Genomic DNA, 17,024 nt, shown 5'->3' with positions numbered 1-17,024 from the left:
GTGAAGACGCGATAAAATCGATCCCTGATCGCTCTGCCGTCGACTCCGGAAATCCACCGCGGCAAGAGGCAGCAGCGGAGTCGACGGCAGCGCGGCAGCGGTCGACTTTCCCCCGTCCTCACAGCCAGGTAAGTCGACCTAAAATACGCAACTTCAGCTACGGTATTCATGTAGCTGAAGTTGCGTATCTTAGGTCGGACCCCCGCTGTAGTGTAGACCTAGCCTCAGATAAGTGGATCCTAGACCATTCAGAATCAGTTAGTAATACCCTTTTTACTTCTATTTGTACTCGGTTTTATATCCCATTTTAGCTATACCATCATGTAGTTGACAGTAACATGTCTTCCTTTTTTTCCCCCCTCCTAGGAATCGGAGAAAAACAGTGTGGTGCTAACGATCCAAAAGAACTCAAAAGCCATCAGCACGATAATGCTGCAGATCGAGAATCAGACTCCACTAAGGTAAAAACAAAAAATCCCACAGTTGAGCTTTCATAGTAGTCAGCAGAATTCATTCAGGTTTAAAAAATGATCACCCTGTCTCCATATAGTGTGTTTACAGTTGTTTTTGGTTAGTCACACTCAACTTAGGCAGCAGAAAAGCCAAATAAAGTGATGGCTAAGTGGTCATGATTCTATTTGCAGTAGATTTAATTCATCTTATTATCTATATTCTTGTTGAAGAAAAATAAAATGCATATTTTGGAGAAAAGTAAGTTTTTGAGAAATATCCCAGGCAGACTCAACCAATGATACCAGTGATCTAAGCAATGTGTGGGATACTCCCATCCTCTGATCCCCTGAAAATAAAGTCATGGATTTGCAATTCGCTAGAATACTCTTTCCTTTTGCACTAAGACTATGAAGCTTGCAAACTCCCAAAAGAATGTAGGGCCAGCTCAGAGAGACTCATTACCTTCTCAAAACATTGGGAGGAGACATTATTTGTTATTTATTTTTATAATTTACTCATTCAAAATACTGCTACATGAGCTGAAACTAATCAGAAGCGTTTCTGACTTGCATTTGGACCATTACATGGGATTTCCATCTGTTTTGTACTTAACAAAAGAAATTAAGTAATTTTCATGTTAATTGCTGGAACACATGAGAGACATACAAAATAATGCATTTCAAAGAACATTTGTATTCATCGATCTGTAAAAATCGAAGGGAGATTAAGAAGATTGCAAAGGTCTTAAAGATGCAGGTTGAGGTAAATATAGTACAATACAAAATGAAGAAAATATTATTCAAGCCATTGAAAAAAAATTAGGGAAGGAAAAAAATACATTCCCTGGGGCTGGGAGGATATTGGATTGTCAGAGCCACAAACAGTTAGTTTAGAAGATAGGAAACATTTCCCTGGATTTGCTCTGCTGTTTAGGTCCCAAAAATTTACCTTCCTCAAACCTTAATCTGAGGATTATTTAAAAGACAGTATTCTGTGCTATTTTCCTGTTATGGCAATACCACAGCAAACAGGGCAATAGTTTGCACAGAGTTTGATGGTCTTCAGCATGGATTCCTCCACAGGAGAGACACTATGGACCTCAGACTTATCACTCTGAGCCTCCCATCTCAGAACACTGACAGCAGGAGGTCCTGTGATCACCTGAGATTTCAATGGTCTGGTTTGAGGCTCCGGAGCTGGTCCTACTGCAGAAGAAATAAATAATAATGTCAAGAGAAGGGGTTGATAAGAGTGGAGGCAGAGAGAAAAGGGTCTGAGAAGACACAGGGAAAATTTCAACAGAGATAGTAAAGCAAGTACAACGTGGCTCCAGGGCCAGAAACAATAGAAATAAACACATTTCTGAAGTGAACATAGTTCCTTGGATGGAATAGATTGCTGTCAGCCTTCAGGCAAAATATTAAACCTCAGGAGAATATTTTCTCCCTCTCAGGCTATATTTTACAGCTGTTGCTGTCCAAATTAGTCAATATATGTATAATATGATTGTTTTATTATTGAAGACTTGGGTGCTCAAATACCATTGTGACGGGTGTGGTATAAGAATAGAGTACTGAATACCACCTAAACTCTTGCAAAGCACACAGCCCTTCTAAAAAAATAAAACATTCTTCCATCTTTCAGCATCCCCTTTATATTCGTATTCTCCTCATCTACCTAACAAATTCCAAAGCTTTGCATAATTAACTGGATACCAAAGCTTACTACGCTTGTTGTTACTTGCAGCTTGGCAATGGTGGGGGGATGGGGGCAGATGATCTTTATAAGCAGGTGAGCAAGCCAACCTTCCCCTTTCTTGTTATGACCAATCTGATGAGGGCAAGTAGTCTCAGCAAAGACTTTAAGAAGGCCATAAAATTCTGCCATAGCCTTGTCGATTTACCAGAACCTTACGATTTACCAGAACCTTGTGACCTTGTGTGTATAAGGTGTCATCTAATGCCTGGTACAATTACAGATACACAGGGATGGTTCTCGTAAGTTGAGGGACATTAGAGTAGCATTTTGTGGCTATGAAGTCAAACTATATGTGTGTTTTATTTTTGTAATATAAACAAAATGCGTATGAAATGACTGTACATTCTAATATATGAAGATGTCCTGTACTTTACTCCAGATATTCATAACTGTGGTTATCTAAATTGAACATTTTGGTGTGTATATCTGAATATATATTTATGTGAACATGTACATCCTGAATACTCTCATGTTCAGTTCAAATAATAGCAGTGTATCTCTGAATATACAACTACAGCAGAGCTTCAGAGTTATGAACACCTCAGGAATGGAGGTTGTTCATAACTCTGAAATGTTCATAACTCTGAACAAAATGTTATGGTTGTTCTTTCAAAAGTTTACAACCGAACATTGACATAATAAAGCTTTGAAACTTTACTATGCAGAAGAAAAATGCTGCTTTTAACCCTCTTAATTTAAATGAAACAAGCACAGAAATAGTTTTCTGTCAAACCTTGTCAAATATTTTTTTCTTAAAATTGCCCTTCATTTTTTTTAGTAGTTTAACTTCAACACAGTACTGTACTGTATTTGCCTTTTTTTTTTTTTTTTTTTGGTCTCTGCAGTTGCCTGATTGCATACTTCTGGTTCCAAATGAGGTGTGTGGTTGACCGGTCAGTTCGTAAAACTCTGGTGTTTGTAACTCTGAGGTGATGGCTGGCTGAGGGGATTGGGTAATGGGCAATTGAGCCTTTGACTTAATGATCACAGGATTCCCTTTAGCCAGACTGGTAAGGATCAATGTTTTTGACCAGTTGTTTGGTGCCATAGATGACATGGATTTATATCTCAGTGTAGTTCCTGGTAGACATGTGTTTACATCACACAGCCCATCAACTCAGTTGGCTGCCTGGATGGCACACCCTGCAGAAAAATTAAGGACAGAAGGGATATAAAGAAATCCTACTTGCCCCAAAAGATTGTCCCTCAAGAACAAGGTTGAGGTATACTGGTGAAACTGTTGTAGAGAAGTTTGGATGCTGGCTGACTGCAGTATCACCTTCAGTTGAGTTTCCAGGGCTATCAATCTGGCTAACTTCATGAACAATAAAATAGCTCCCATAAACCACTTAAATAAAAAAAAGAGTCATTCAGATGACACTTCACCATGGTTCCAATCATGTAGAATTTACTTTGTGACTCAGTGGGAACTTTGACTAAGTGAGGACTGAGGACGCTCAGATCATAGGGCCAAATTCCCTGCTGGTGTAAATTGATGCAGCTAACATTGACCTCAGTGGAGATGTAACAATTTACAGCAGCAGAGAATTTGAGCCATATACTCTGCATGAAATAAACATTATGTAACCAGTCATCTAGATAATAATTGTAGGTAGAGTTAAACTTCATGCTTACACTTATCTAAGGACATCAGGTACATTATGTTAAGATAGATGGCGATTGTTGTGGTTAGAAAAATGAGTCCGGACTGCTGTCAATCAGTCTTGGGCATATGCCTCCTTATACTGTTATTTTGTGCACCCAGCAAATATTAAGCTAATGAATTAAATGGTATCCAAAGCACTTACAGAAATTTGTGCATATCTTTTATTGGAGAGAACATGGAGGAGTTTTCCCCATGGTCATATTTGATGCTTTTGTGCAGCAGCACTGACCCAACTCCCACATAAACACTCCACAGAAAATCACAGTACGTTGTTCATTTTGTACAGGCAGTAAGTGCTTAAAGCACTTTTAATATTTCAGTAGATCAGCATGAAAGAGCAGGTTATAATTTGAAATTGACAATCACCATTGACACATATATTGTTAGACAAACATAGGACCAGATACGCCAACTGAGAGAATCAGTTAATCATTGGTTTCAGAGTAGCAGCCGTGTTAGTCTGTATCCGCAAAAAGAACAGGAGTACTTGTGGCACCTTAGAGACTAACAAATTTATTAGAGCATAAGCTTTCGTGGGCTACAACCCACTTCTTCGGATGTTAATCATTCAAACTAATGGTTTTAGAATGTTTAATTTTTGCATAAAATGGATCCGATTTTTGCTGAACTCTTCTAGACAATTCTGAATTGATTTTAGGAACATGTCTTCAAAATGACAGAAAGCAAACTGGTACAAAAAGAAATTTAACAAGAAACCTTGAACAAACCCTATTATAGACTCTGAAGGAGAAATAGTTATATGTTTGACAATAGAATATTTTAATAATTTGGATCTTTTTCATTTGCAGGAGTCTCTGGCATCACAAAACACAAAAATGATTTCATCCATAGTCATTTCACAGTTGATTGATGAGACTAAATCAAAAGAAAATGGGTCTGCTTTGCCGATGCAGTCTGTGATCACTCAGCCTAATGCTTATCATACGAAGCAATCTCTGGCTAATGATAGTTCAGTCAACATTAATAGAGCATTCTTGTTACTTCCCAGCAGATTAGGAATTCAGGCATCTTTCGATGACAACATATCTAGAACAGACTCTCATAAAAAAGGATTCGCATCCATAACAGTTACTGCTAGACGGGTTGTTCCACCTTTTAACAACCCAGTGCAGGTAGCTGTTACTGATTCTCTGTGTTTGAAATGCTGGGGAGGTGATGTTCTAATGAACACTACTGCTACTTCAAACAATGCAGGACGAGCTCAGCACTGCAAACCTTTGCATAATCAAGAATCTTATATAAACCGATATGCCACCAGATTAAAGATTTCTGAATTTTATTCACAAGTATGTGAAGGGCATGGAGACTGGATTAACATTGACAACAAAGAAAACAGAATGTTTCCTCCAGGCAGCAATCACAGGAAAAAAGCACCAGTTTCATTCACTTCATCTGTTCATTTCAAAATTTCCCAGCACTGTCCAAATACAATCTATTACTTTGACAAGTCACTTTCTGTATGTATTGACCAACTTCAAATTAAAAGCCAAAAAATTCATAGATCAATATTGTCCTTCAATATAAATTGCAGTTCACCCAGATTAACACCAGATGGAGCAGATGGCATAGCTAATGAAGAGTCAATAGCAGAGATACTTAAAACAAAGCTCCCGGAAGAAAACAAGACTCCACTCAGAACAAATTCAAATGCAAATTTAAAAGAAAATAATGTAGATAAAAAACAGACAGCAGAAAAGGAATATTTGGGTACTGCATGCCCTTGGAAAGGTACATCTCCCTCTGACTGTCCAGCATTTGTGGATGCACCCAAAGGAACTAATAATTTAATAGTCACAAAGCAAAAAGAAGATAATTCTGATAAACAGTGTACTGGCAATGACATCAAATTGTCCATTCAAGTTCCTAAGTGGAGTTATGAGGCAGGTGAGTAATTTGCATAAACTTGAGTCTGTTTCAGAGATTCAGACTGGAACAGACCCATCATAGCATTATTATGCAAGCAGGTAATAAAAATCTTTGCTTCTGCAAGAATAAATCCATAATGAGTCTGAGTGAAAACTAGACATTTTAAATTCTAGGACTGCTGTGGATATAATGTTTACCATACCAGTGATGGATGCCACCTGCCACAATATAGGATAAAGTGGTACCTATGTTTTCAGCATAAAGCCCCTGTAAGCATCTGTAACTTTGATATAAATATTTGTTCCAAACACATATAAGCTTTTAGCCCAAAAGAGAATTTCAAGAAAATCTTTGTTCTGAAGGATTCACTTTTAAAATAGAGATTGTGGAAAATAAGAAATGAAAGGATTCAGACTGGTTTGTGCTCCTTATGATTAAAAAAAATTGTTTCTAGATTTAATTTGGAAAGCCATAATAAAATAATAACAACACCAGTCTTCTGGCAACTAAAATAGATGGCAATTTTCCACGTGTAAAGGCTGCAGCTTCATTCCCAGCAATGTTTTGCAAGGCTTTAAAATATTTCTTCCAAATATCTCAAAGCATTTGACAAATATAAAATTAATCCTCGCAACATCTCTGTGAGTTAGGTGAGAAATAGATGCTGTAGGGATTGCTTCAGTCACTGCTGAAGCGTAACCTCCACTGGAGTGGAACGCAGCAGCTGTTTTACCGTGCACAAGCAATAACTACGGATCAGTTTAGGGCAAGAAAAATATTGACCATGCAGGAAGAGAATACAGATAGGCAAACGTATTCAGATGAGTTGGAATTTGGCAAAGACACCAAAGCTAGCACACTTTCTCTTGTGAAAAATACCATGGGATGTAGTAGTAATTGTAGGTCGGCAGAACCTTGATTACATCCCATCTGAAATACTTTGCCTTTGATCACTGTATGAACATTAATTAATAAAACCTCACAACAACCACTGAGTTTTTTCCATTTACAGATGGGGGGGAAATGGGACACAAATGGATTTTGTTCAAAGTCACACACTGACTCAGTGGCAGAGCAAGGCATAGAATCCTGGTGGACACGTTTCCTCATCCCCTGTTGTTGCCACTAGACTCAGTACCTCCCCGCCTCTGAAATGTGTGATAGTAATCTTTATTATTAGCAGTAGTAGTATTTATTATTATTATTTATTTTATTTATTAAGGCAAAATGATTAAATAGCAGATATTCTATAGAGAAAAGCTGCTACTATACATCCCAGGTAACTTATCAACAGGAACTTTCAGCAGGACGGATCAGTGAGGCCAAGATTTTCAAAACAGAGGACAAGGTTTGGTTCCTAAATCCATATTTAGGCACTAAATCAGTAGCTGGATTTGCAAAGGTGCTAAGTTCCCAATGGCAGAGTGTTTAACACAATTTGAACATGAATTGGAAGTCACAAGGGAAATGACAAGCCATGGTAAGGAGGATAAGGGAAATCGGGGGTGGGGGGGAAGAAGAACATAGGAGGAGCATCCTCTCTGACTGATGCCATTAATTTAACTCTTTCACTTCTCTGCTTAGCCATGATACCTGTATATTTTTGTGGCATTTGCAAGCTTACTTTGAAGAACAAATGTTCTGTTGGTATTTTGAGGGGCAAATGCTATGCATGCAAGGCTTTGCTGCACATAGTTTAGACGCTGCATGTGATTTACGACAGAAGTGGTTACCTATAATACTTTTTGAGACTTCTCAGGGGTCAAGAGAAACAGTGGCTTCCATTAATAAAGTCAGCATTTGCCAGAAGTTATTAGAAAATGAGGTGTGAGATTATCACAATTTATCCGCCTATACTTTAAGAGGAAATAACTGTGGTAACCAGGTGGGAAGTGTTGTCTTTTAAATGGCTTACACTGTTTATTCACATGACAATGTAATATGCAAATGTGTATATTTCTGTATAATAGATAACAAGATGTTTTGTCACCTTACTACAGCTTTCCTGTGTGAGATTTGTAAATACAACTGATATAATGCCTCCAAAGGGCACGGTCTTTCTTGTTAGGATCCAAAAATTAATGAGCACTCAAATACTCGTCAGCCTTTAACTGTGACAAATCTTAGGAAACCTAGTAAAATTCATGAGTCATGTAAACTGCTCATTAAAATGAAAGGGAATTGGTTTGATTTTTTCACCTGTGAGAAAATGAAAAATAGAGCTCTTTTGAGTTCATAGAATTATCGCAATGAGAGATGGAGAAGATCTATTAGGTTGACTAGTCCATTCCACCGCAAGCGCAGTATGTTTGTGCCATTTAGCTAGGCTTTTGTCTAAACTAGTTTTAAATATCTCAAGTGATGAAGTCATACCTTCCTGTTTCATGATGTGACACCTCTGTGTATGCAGTCAAATTTGCAAGAGCCTTTTTAGATGCCATATCACATTGCAAGTAAAACTAATCAATTATCCACTGTCATCTCTAAGTAGTTTTCACCATTACTGCTTTCCAAGTGTCTTTCTCCCAAAATGTACTAGCTTGAATTTGTCCATGTTGGAATCTGAGTACTACTAGATGTGTCTCCTAGACTCAGGTTGGTCCAGTTGCAAGAAATGCCTTCTTCCAGCTAACACTAGCTAGAAGACTCTGCCTAGTCCCTCCGATGAGGACTAGCAACTGTGATTCATACATTCTTCATTTCAGGCCTAGACTATTACAACTTTCTTTACCTAGTGCTATCAGTCAAGGTCAACAAGAGACTCCAGGTGGTGTAATATGTGGCAGGCTGCCTCTTGAGGATGACTAGCTGCAGGAAGCACATTGTACCAATACCCTATTTTCCACTGGCTCACCATATACTTACCTTAGACCTTAGTCCATCCCGTGCTTTGCTGCACATTGGGCTACCCACATTTGCCATGCTTGCCTGTCAACTGCCCTTCTCTCCAAATCTTCCCATTTTATGTTGAGGTGCTTGATGTCGTTCAGAACTATTCGTTTCCATGTTATTCGCGGTCTTCCTCTCTTTCTTCTTGTATTTTCTGGCTTCCATTCAAGGGCGGTATTTGGTAAGTGTTCTTTTTCCATTCTCAGCACATGTCCCAGCCACTGATGTCTTCTTTTGTAGATTATTTTTGAGAGGGTACCTTGTCCAGTAATTTTTCTGACTTCTTCATTCGTCTTCCTATCTCTATATGTTATTCCCAATATTCTTCTCAGACATTTGTGATGAAATGCATCCAGCTTTTGTGTAACTTTCTTGGTAAGTTGCCATGTCTCACTGCTATATGTTGTGATGGTGATAACAATTGCTTTGTACACATTCAGTTTTGTCTTGAGGGAGATGTTTTTGAGTTGCCAGATGTTTTTGAGTCTTCCAAATGCAGCATTTGCCTTCCCGATTCACCATATACTACTAGGTCCAAATCAGGAACCTGATCCTGATCTCTACAACTTGTAATGGGCTTGAACTGGGCTACCTTAATGATAGCCTTTCTGTTCTTGATACTCTGAGACCATTGGAGAGATAGAAACTATCCGAGCCTGGGGTGAAACTACTGAGACCTGGTGTCAGTGTTTCTTCAGTGTTGGGTCATGGGGTATGTAACAAACCTACTCACATTATGGTAGCTGAGAATAACATTTGAGTATGAGGGAAATATGTAGAAGGAAGGAACTAGAGAAGAGGAGGATGAGAGAAACAAAGAAAGAAAAGGAATGATGATGAGGAAGAAATAGTATAGTATAGTATAGTATAGTATAGTAATAGTATAAATGACTGAGCCCAAGAAATACAAGTGGAGATCCTTCATTTTATATTCTTATACCACTTTTATTCTACCATATGTGGTGGCTATCTATTACAGTGACTGATACTCTGTACAGTAGATAAAGTTTTATTTATTGTTGCCCTTTCTGATTAAAATGGAAAGCCTTTTTAACTGCATCCACTAAAATACCAAAGTTAGAGAGTTAAAAATTTCCAAGGCCAACACTCATTTTCCTTGTCCCTCTTATAATATTGTCTGGTTTGGTTTGAAGGTGGCCATGTCAAACTGTGCTTCATCCCAGGCTTCAGTGGGAGTTAGGGCTGTGCAAGGAATGCAGGATCAAACCATTTGACAAGCAACCCATGCCACCATATAGTGCATTGCTACATTAGCTGGCTTGCCAGCTGAATTCCCAGTGACTTAAAAAGTTTGAACGTATATCAATTTAGAGCACTAAATAGTTAGCCAATAGCTTTCTGGGGAATGCGGGAAGGGGAGTAGGTAGATAATATCCTCACCAGGATAAGGAAAGAGAAAGTCAATGAGTGAACTTTTATTTTGGCTTCTAATTGCTGGCATATTAAAAAAAAAATTAGTTTTCATGTGACCTTATTGGGGATATTAGTCAAGCAATAGTTAACAACCCCTTAGCACTTTTCATATTTAAATCATTCTAAAAACATAATCTAATTCAGGGGTTCTAAAATTTGTATATTAGTGTGGGCCTCATGTTAATAAAATGTCTGGTGAGCCTCTTCCAATTTGTGATCACATATCACAGTCACCTGTTCAACTACAGCAATTGCTTACATGGAAAAAAAATAGAAAATTATTTGATGTCTGTTTATCTGCCTTTTAATGCCATTTGGCAGCTGTAAACCAGTAGGAGAACCAGTATCACATCACCAGACAGGTCTCCATGGACCACCAAGGGTGCATGGACCACAGTTTGGATTGGGCAAGTGAATTATGCATCAGGAACATCCATCTTGTGGAATGGGAAGGTATCTTCCTTTTCCATAGGCAGGTGACCTGATCCTCCACTGTTCCTTGCGTTGTGTATTAAAATTTACACCAGTGCCAAGTGTGTGAAATGGAATAAATCATTAACATTCTGAGCTGGTAGTGTCTTACACTCACTTTGCAATGGCACAGGTGACTAGGGAAGATGCAGGGCAACAGAGAGGATCTAGCCCAGTATTCATACAACTTCATCTCATTCAGTGTTTTACGTTTAAATTTTATTGTCAGGCTTCCTGACAGTAAGTTGTTCAGATTGCAAATAGAGTTTGACTTGGATTTCAACAGCTGAGTTTAATAGTGGGTGGCATCTAAAACACTGTCAGCTAGCAATAGGCCTCTTTGCTTTTGATGCAAATGTGAAATGATTGATCTCAAGTTATTGAAATTTTTTGTGTGTATCGTACCATGAATGTATTTTTTCTATAGCATATTTTGGGGTGAAAATCTAGAATATATATATAGATGCTAATTCTCCCTAGTAAACCAAAGCTCATTATCAGCTAGTGCACAAAGTCATGTTTCATGGTTGTGACATTTGAAAGCCTTGTTTTAGAGCTGTGGTTTCACCTCAGTTGACTTTGTATTTTAATTAATGGCATTGTAGAATTTAAATAAATGAAAATAAATGGTGTCTATAGGGGCTTAGTCACTCCTGAAGCTGCAGCTCCTGTATCCATCAAAGAGCTGTACTGTAAGTGCCTCAAATCCATGTGTTACATGTAAAAACAAGCTAGAACATCAGAGGTGGGATTTTTGAAGCTTCCTAAAGGCCTTTGGGCACCTAATTCTTATTAATTTTAATGAGAATTGGACATCTAAATCTCTTAGGTAGCTTTCAAAGTCTCAGCCTGTATGTGCATTTAATACAAAATAGTCTTCTTATTAAAATCCGTAGAATCCATCCCCATACATAAACTACAATACAGACTAAGCCTAACTGAAGCTACATACACATCTCAAGTTCCTGATGATATCACAAACCACGTCAGCTTCATTCTCATGGTGATCATGTTGACATCAGGACCGTTTGAGGTCATAAACTGTGCCCTCAGCAATTAAATGTTTGCCAGTCTGAGTCTGGTCATAACTTTTAATGAGATATAACTTAAACTTTCATTGCAAGCTGTGTGGTATCATGTAGCTTACCTGATGTCTCATAAATACAAGGTAAGTTTTAAAATACAAAAATAATTTGTCTTATTTCAACTCGATAGGAATATAAAGATCTTTTTAAGTCTTAATTTCATACCTTAGCTTGCAAGAAGAATAACATGGGATCTTGCAGGTTTTGTGTGTGTGTGTGTATGTGTGTGTGTGTAATTCTGACGCTTCCTGGGTTTACACATGGTTATGAGGCATCTCACTACCATGTGCCGTTAACATGAGGGACCTTATCTGTGCCTGCCAGGTGTCAGCTCCCTGCACCACCTGCCACAAGCAACACAAGCATTCCTGTCAGCCCATGTGGGCTTTTTTGTCCCTCTTGCAGGCTAGTAACAGGTGCTCCAATCCTCAAGTCCTCTGAGTGTCACCATCATATCTAGTATCCAATATCTCTCCCCTTATCCACTAGACACTCACAGAATTTCTAGGCCTGCTGTTCCCAAAGGAATACTAGTCACATGTTGGTACACAGCTTACTAGTCACACCTTGGTACACAGCTCCACTTAACACACAGCACTTATACTTGCTTTCACTATAAACCAATCTAAGTTTAGCAAAGCATAGGGATTTGTATGATAACCCTTTGTTTCCAATATTTCTATTTGTTATGTAGAAAATAAAATCATAACATACATTGTAGAATCTACACTCAACTAAAAAGATACACTCTTATCTGATAGGATACTACATACCCCAAAGTCCTTCTCACAGCATTTGTCCACCAGGATTGCTGAGACCCTTCTTTCATGAGGTCAAGACTGCTGGCAGATTGCCTCACTCAGGTGAAGGATGCCAGAGTGTCTCTCTGCACCTCCAGATATACCAGACTAGTCCTTTGGTGTTCACCTCTAAAATAGGGTGTCCCCTCTCCCACCTTTCCCTCCACCCCCTGCTGTTTACCCTTTCCTGGTAATTTCCTTCTGAAGTCCCTTGGAGCTCTTAATTAGCATTTGACTCAGTATGTGAATAGACTTCTGTGGTAAAATACACAATACACAATGGTCAGCCAGGGAGATAAGTGTCTCCCATCTCCTGTCTGGAGAAGTCTATTTCAAGGTGCTACTTCTGAGTGACCCACCTTTAATGACAAGGCCTTAAGAACATATTTTCCAATATGTATATCTCACTGTATATTGTCTGCACACGTATTTCACAAAGACTATGATGATCAGTGTGACACAGGCTTTCAGTAGAAACCCTACATGACCCTCTTTGGTGAACTAGAATGTAAATACCACACCCCAAGGATTCCTGTAACCTGTATGCCCCTTGAGCCTTCTGCCGGTTGTCATCAAGAAATCCTTGGCTCACAGTAATATATAAATTTTACATGTCCTATTTGGTTGTGCAGACTGAATCTTTAAAAGGAGCAAAGCAAAATAAATTAAACTGTTTTAAAAGTTCCTTTTAACCTTTGAATTAAATAAAAGTCTTTTTAAAACTAATGCAGATTATTAACATTGATATATCAATCTTGGTCCTGTAGGGTGACTTCATGAGCCTCTGATCATCATATCTATAATTTATACTGGGTTAATTTGAGCAGAACAGTTCATCTATTAAGCCAGTACATATTAGTCCTTATGCTGGTGTTATATCTAAAACCAATGACCAGCATAACATAATGAAGCATAGCAGAAGCAGACAGAAACTGAGGTGTGGAAAGGGAATACAGAGAGTAAAATGTGATATGAAATGTAAATTCAATAAGACAAAGGGATACAGGAAATCTAATTCAGATGGTAGAAGCTGCAGAGAAGGCTCTCCCACCAAGAGTGGTGAGTAGGGTTGCCAATTTTGGATGGACGTATTCCTGGAGGTTTCATCACAAACATAATCTTTAATTAAAGATTAATATTTAATTCCTGGAGACTCCAGGACAGCCCTAGTCATGAGGATAAGTGAAGCCAGGGAAAGAGCCAGTGCCAGATTAGTGAGGAGAGCAGAGAGGGAAGTGGAGATGGGCAAGTTCTGTTGTGATGAAGGGTGGAGCTAAACCATTTGAAACAGTAGAAGCAATTTTGAATAGGATTATGGAATGAATAGGGAGCCATTGGTGATGTTTGAAGATGGAGGTGCTATGGTCGCCCTTATTAGTGTGGGCAAAAAGGTAGACATCAGAATTCTGTACATGCTGGAATCTAGGGAGTTGAGACTGGTGAAGAGCACAGAGAAGGAAGCATCCATAATGGAGATGAGATGTGGTGAAGGAATTCTGCAGATGAAGTCTTCAGTAGAGTTAAGTCAAGTGAAGTGGCACATGCATAAGCAACTTTGCAGAATTGGGGATAGGCACCCATAAGGGTTGGGAGAGGAAAGTTCAGGATCAAGGATGACACCCATGTTACACACGGAGGTGGTAAATGGAAGGTGTGAATCAATGAAGGGGACAGAGGAGAGAGATGGTGTCATAGACCTAAGAGGAGTGCTTCTGACTGTCAGTCATTTAGCTGAAGGACTGTTGAGATGAAAGCACAAGTTTACTTGATTAAGGCAGCCTAAGGCCTGGTCTACACTAGGCTTTTATGTCGACTTTAGCGCCGTTATATCGAATTAACCCTGCACCCGTCCACACCAGGAAGCCATTTAGTTCGACATAAAGCTCTCTTTAAATCGATTTCTGTAATCCTCCCCAACGAGAGGAGTAGCGCTAAATTCGACATGGCCATATCGAATTAGGCTAGGTGTGGATGGAAATCGACGCTAATAGCTCCGGGAGCTATCCCACAGTGCACCACTCTGTTGACGCTCTGGACAGCAGTCAGAGCTCGGATGCTCTGACCAGCCACACCCCCGGGAAAATTTGAATTCATTTTCATTTTCCTGTCTGGGCAGTTTGAATCTCAGTTCCTCTTTGGACATCGAGGGGAGCTCAGCAGCAGTGGCAACTATGCAGAGCTCTCCAGCAGAGATGGCCGTGCAATCCAATAGAAAGAGGGCCCCAGCATGGACGGATCGGGAAGTCTTGGATCTCATCGCAGTGTGGGGCGATGAGTCCGTGCTTTCAGAGCTGCGCTCCAAAAGAAGGAATGCTAAGATCTACGAGAAGATCTCCAAAGCCATGGCAGAGAGAGGCTACAGCCGGGATGCAACGCAGTGCCGCGTGAAAATCAAGGAGCTGAGACAAGGCTACCAAAAAACCAAAGAGGCTAACGGACGCTCCGGATCCCAGCCCCACACATCCCGTTTCTACGAGGCACTGCATTCCATCCTGGGAGCGGCCGCCACCACTACCCCACCCCTGACCGTGGACTCCGAGGATGGGATCATGTCCGCGGCCGGTTCCTCGTCGGACATGACAGCGGACGGGGAAGATGAAGAAGGAGATGAGGAGGACGAGGCAGTCGACAGCGCTGGCACCGCTGATTTCCCCGACAGCCAGGAGCTCTTCATCACCCTTACCGAGATCCCGTACCAACCGTCCCCATCCCTTACCCCGGACACAGAATCAGGGGAAGGATCAAGCAGTAAGTGCTGTAAACATGTAAACATTTATTTAAAACAGAACGGTAATATTTATACTATTAACAATGTACATTTATAAAAGTTCTGTAAACTAGTAAAAAAATAATCAGGTACAAAACAGGAATATTTACAAAGGTAACAAATGGGTTTTCATGATTTCTCTGTCTTAGGCTCTTCTCAATTTAGTCCCAAGTGTTTTAAAAAATTTTCACAATGTCCGTTACTACATGATTCCCAGGCCCAAGACGCTCCACTCCAAAGTCCTAGTGCACCTACGCGAAAATCCGGTCAATGTGGCCGGGGATCGACGAGAAATCCTCGTAGGAGAACTCCTCGTAGGTCTCGTGGAGGTAGAGCTCAAGCCTGTTGATCAGGTTCCGGGGTAGGGCGATCTTAGTGGGCCCTCCGTGGTAGCAGACATGTCCCCTCCACGCCACAATCAAGTACTCCGGGATCATCGCACGACATAGCATGGCGGCATACGGCCCCGGTTTCTGCATGCTTTCCCGCAGCATGCGTTCTCTCTGGGTGTCCGGGATCCTCAGGAGGGTGATGTCGCTCATGACGCCCTGCTTTGAATTAGGGAGGGGAATGTTAGTATTGGGACTGCTTGACAGCCACGCGGTGGAGGGAGAGGGGCAGCATACAGGGATCTTTCCCTGGGACAGCCGCGAGGGGGTGGGACAGGGGCAGAGTTGATGCTGTCCTGATTGCTGGCAGCAGAGACTGGCATTGCTTTCAATGTGAAAGGAGGCCAGTGCTACTGCTGGAGTTTTAAGCAGCCACAAGTCTGCGGCTTACCATGATTGCCCGCTCCAGAAGTTCAGGTCTCCAGCCACAGTTCTCTGAACACTCCAAGACCTCCGCAAGTCCACAGGCACTGAAGGCGACGGCCGAAAATTCGACCTTGTCCTGAGTGCGCATGTGAGAGGTTCAGTGCATGGTCTTGTTCACAGAGAAAGACTAGGTTCTTTGTATACAATTTCATTTATCTGTCTCAGGAATTCACTCCCTTTTTACAATTCACACAGACACATCTGCGACTGTCTCCCAACCCAGCCTGTCAGCACACTCCCAGAGGCTAACGCAGATTAGGCGGAGGAAGAAGAAGACGCGTGAAGACATGTTCTCAGAACTAATGGGATGCTCCCGAGCCCAGGCAGCCCAGCAGACACAGTGGAGGGAGAACTTGTCACAAATGCACCGAGCAGTCATGAAACGGGAGGAGAGGTGGCGTCAGGAGGACCAACAGGCTACTGAAAAGCTGCTTGGATTAATGAGGGAGCAAACGGACACGCTCCGGCGCCTTGTGGATGTTCTGCAAGACCGGAGGCAGGAGGACAGAGCCCCGCTGCAGTCTATCTGTAACCGCCCTCACCCGCCACCAAGTCCCACACCACCCTCACCCAAACTCCAAAGAAGGAGGGGCGGCAAGGGCCGTTAAAACTTTCAGTCAACCCCTGCAGACTTCTCTAGCACTAGAAGGCTGACATTCCCCAAAATTTCATAAGTCCTTTCCTACCCACCTCACACAAGCCCCCGTCCAAGTTTCACACCCCACGTTTCATGTCTGGTTCGCAATAAAATGTTTGTTTCTCTCCATTACTGTTTCAGTCAGGTTCTTTTGAGGGAGAGTCTGTCTGGAGGGGGGGAAGGGGCTTGGTAATTGGACAGGACAGTGACCTTTAGCAGGGTACAGAGGCGGTGTCAGGTCCAGCATCAGGACACATACACAGTGCAGTCACTGGTTACCCTGGTCAGTCTGGGAGGTGTTTTTCATGTTCTGGGGGGGGGGGGGTTGCTCTGTGACTTTGTGGCGGGGGAGGGCAGTTACA

The 17,024-nt window shown here is 41.0% G+C and overlaps 1 protein-coding gene across 1 annotated transcript in view; it reads left to right on the top strand.

Moving 5' to 3' along the window:
* The window catches only part of CUNH10orf90 (chromosome unknown C10orf90 homolog), a 176,191-nt gene that overhangs the window by 105,410 nt on the left and 53,757 nt on the right, over positions 1-17,024 (top strand). Inside the window, exons 3-4 of the mRNA XM_029911373.1 lie at positions 367-461; positions 4,687-5,782. Coding sequence (XP_029767233.1) covers positions 367-461; positions 4,687-5,782 — 1,191 coding nt within the window. The remainder of the gene's footprint in view (positions 1-366; positions 462-4,686; positions 5,783-17,024) is intronic.

Source organism: Terrapene carolina, unplaced genomic scaffold (assembly GCF_002925995.2).
Source record: "Terrapene carolina triunguis isolate 2854851 unplaced genomic scaffold, T_m_triunguis-2.0 Scaffold95, whole genome shotgun sequence".
Lineage (NCBI taxonomy): Eukaryota > Metazoa > Chordata > Testudines > Emydidae > Terrapene > Terrapene triunguis.
The sequence above is the reverse complement of the archived record's forward strand: the minus strand, read 5'-3'. Positions and strand labels throughout refer to the sequence as shown.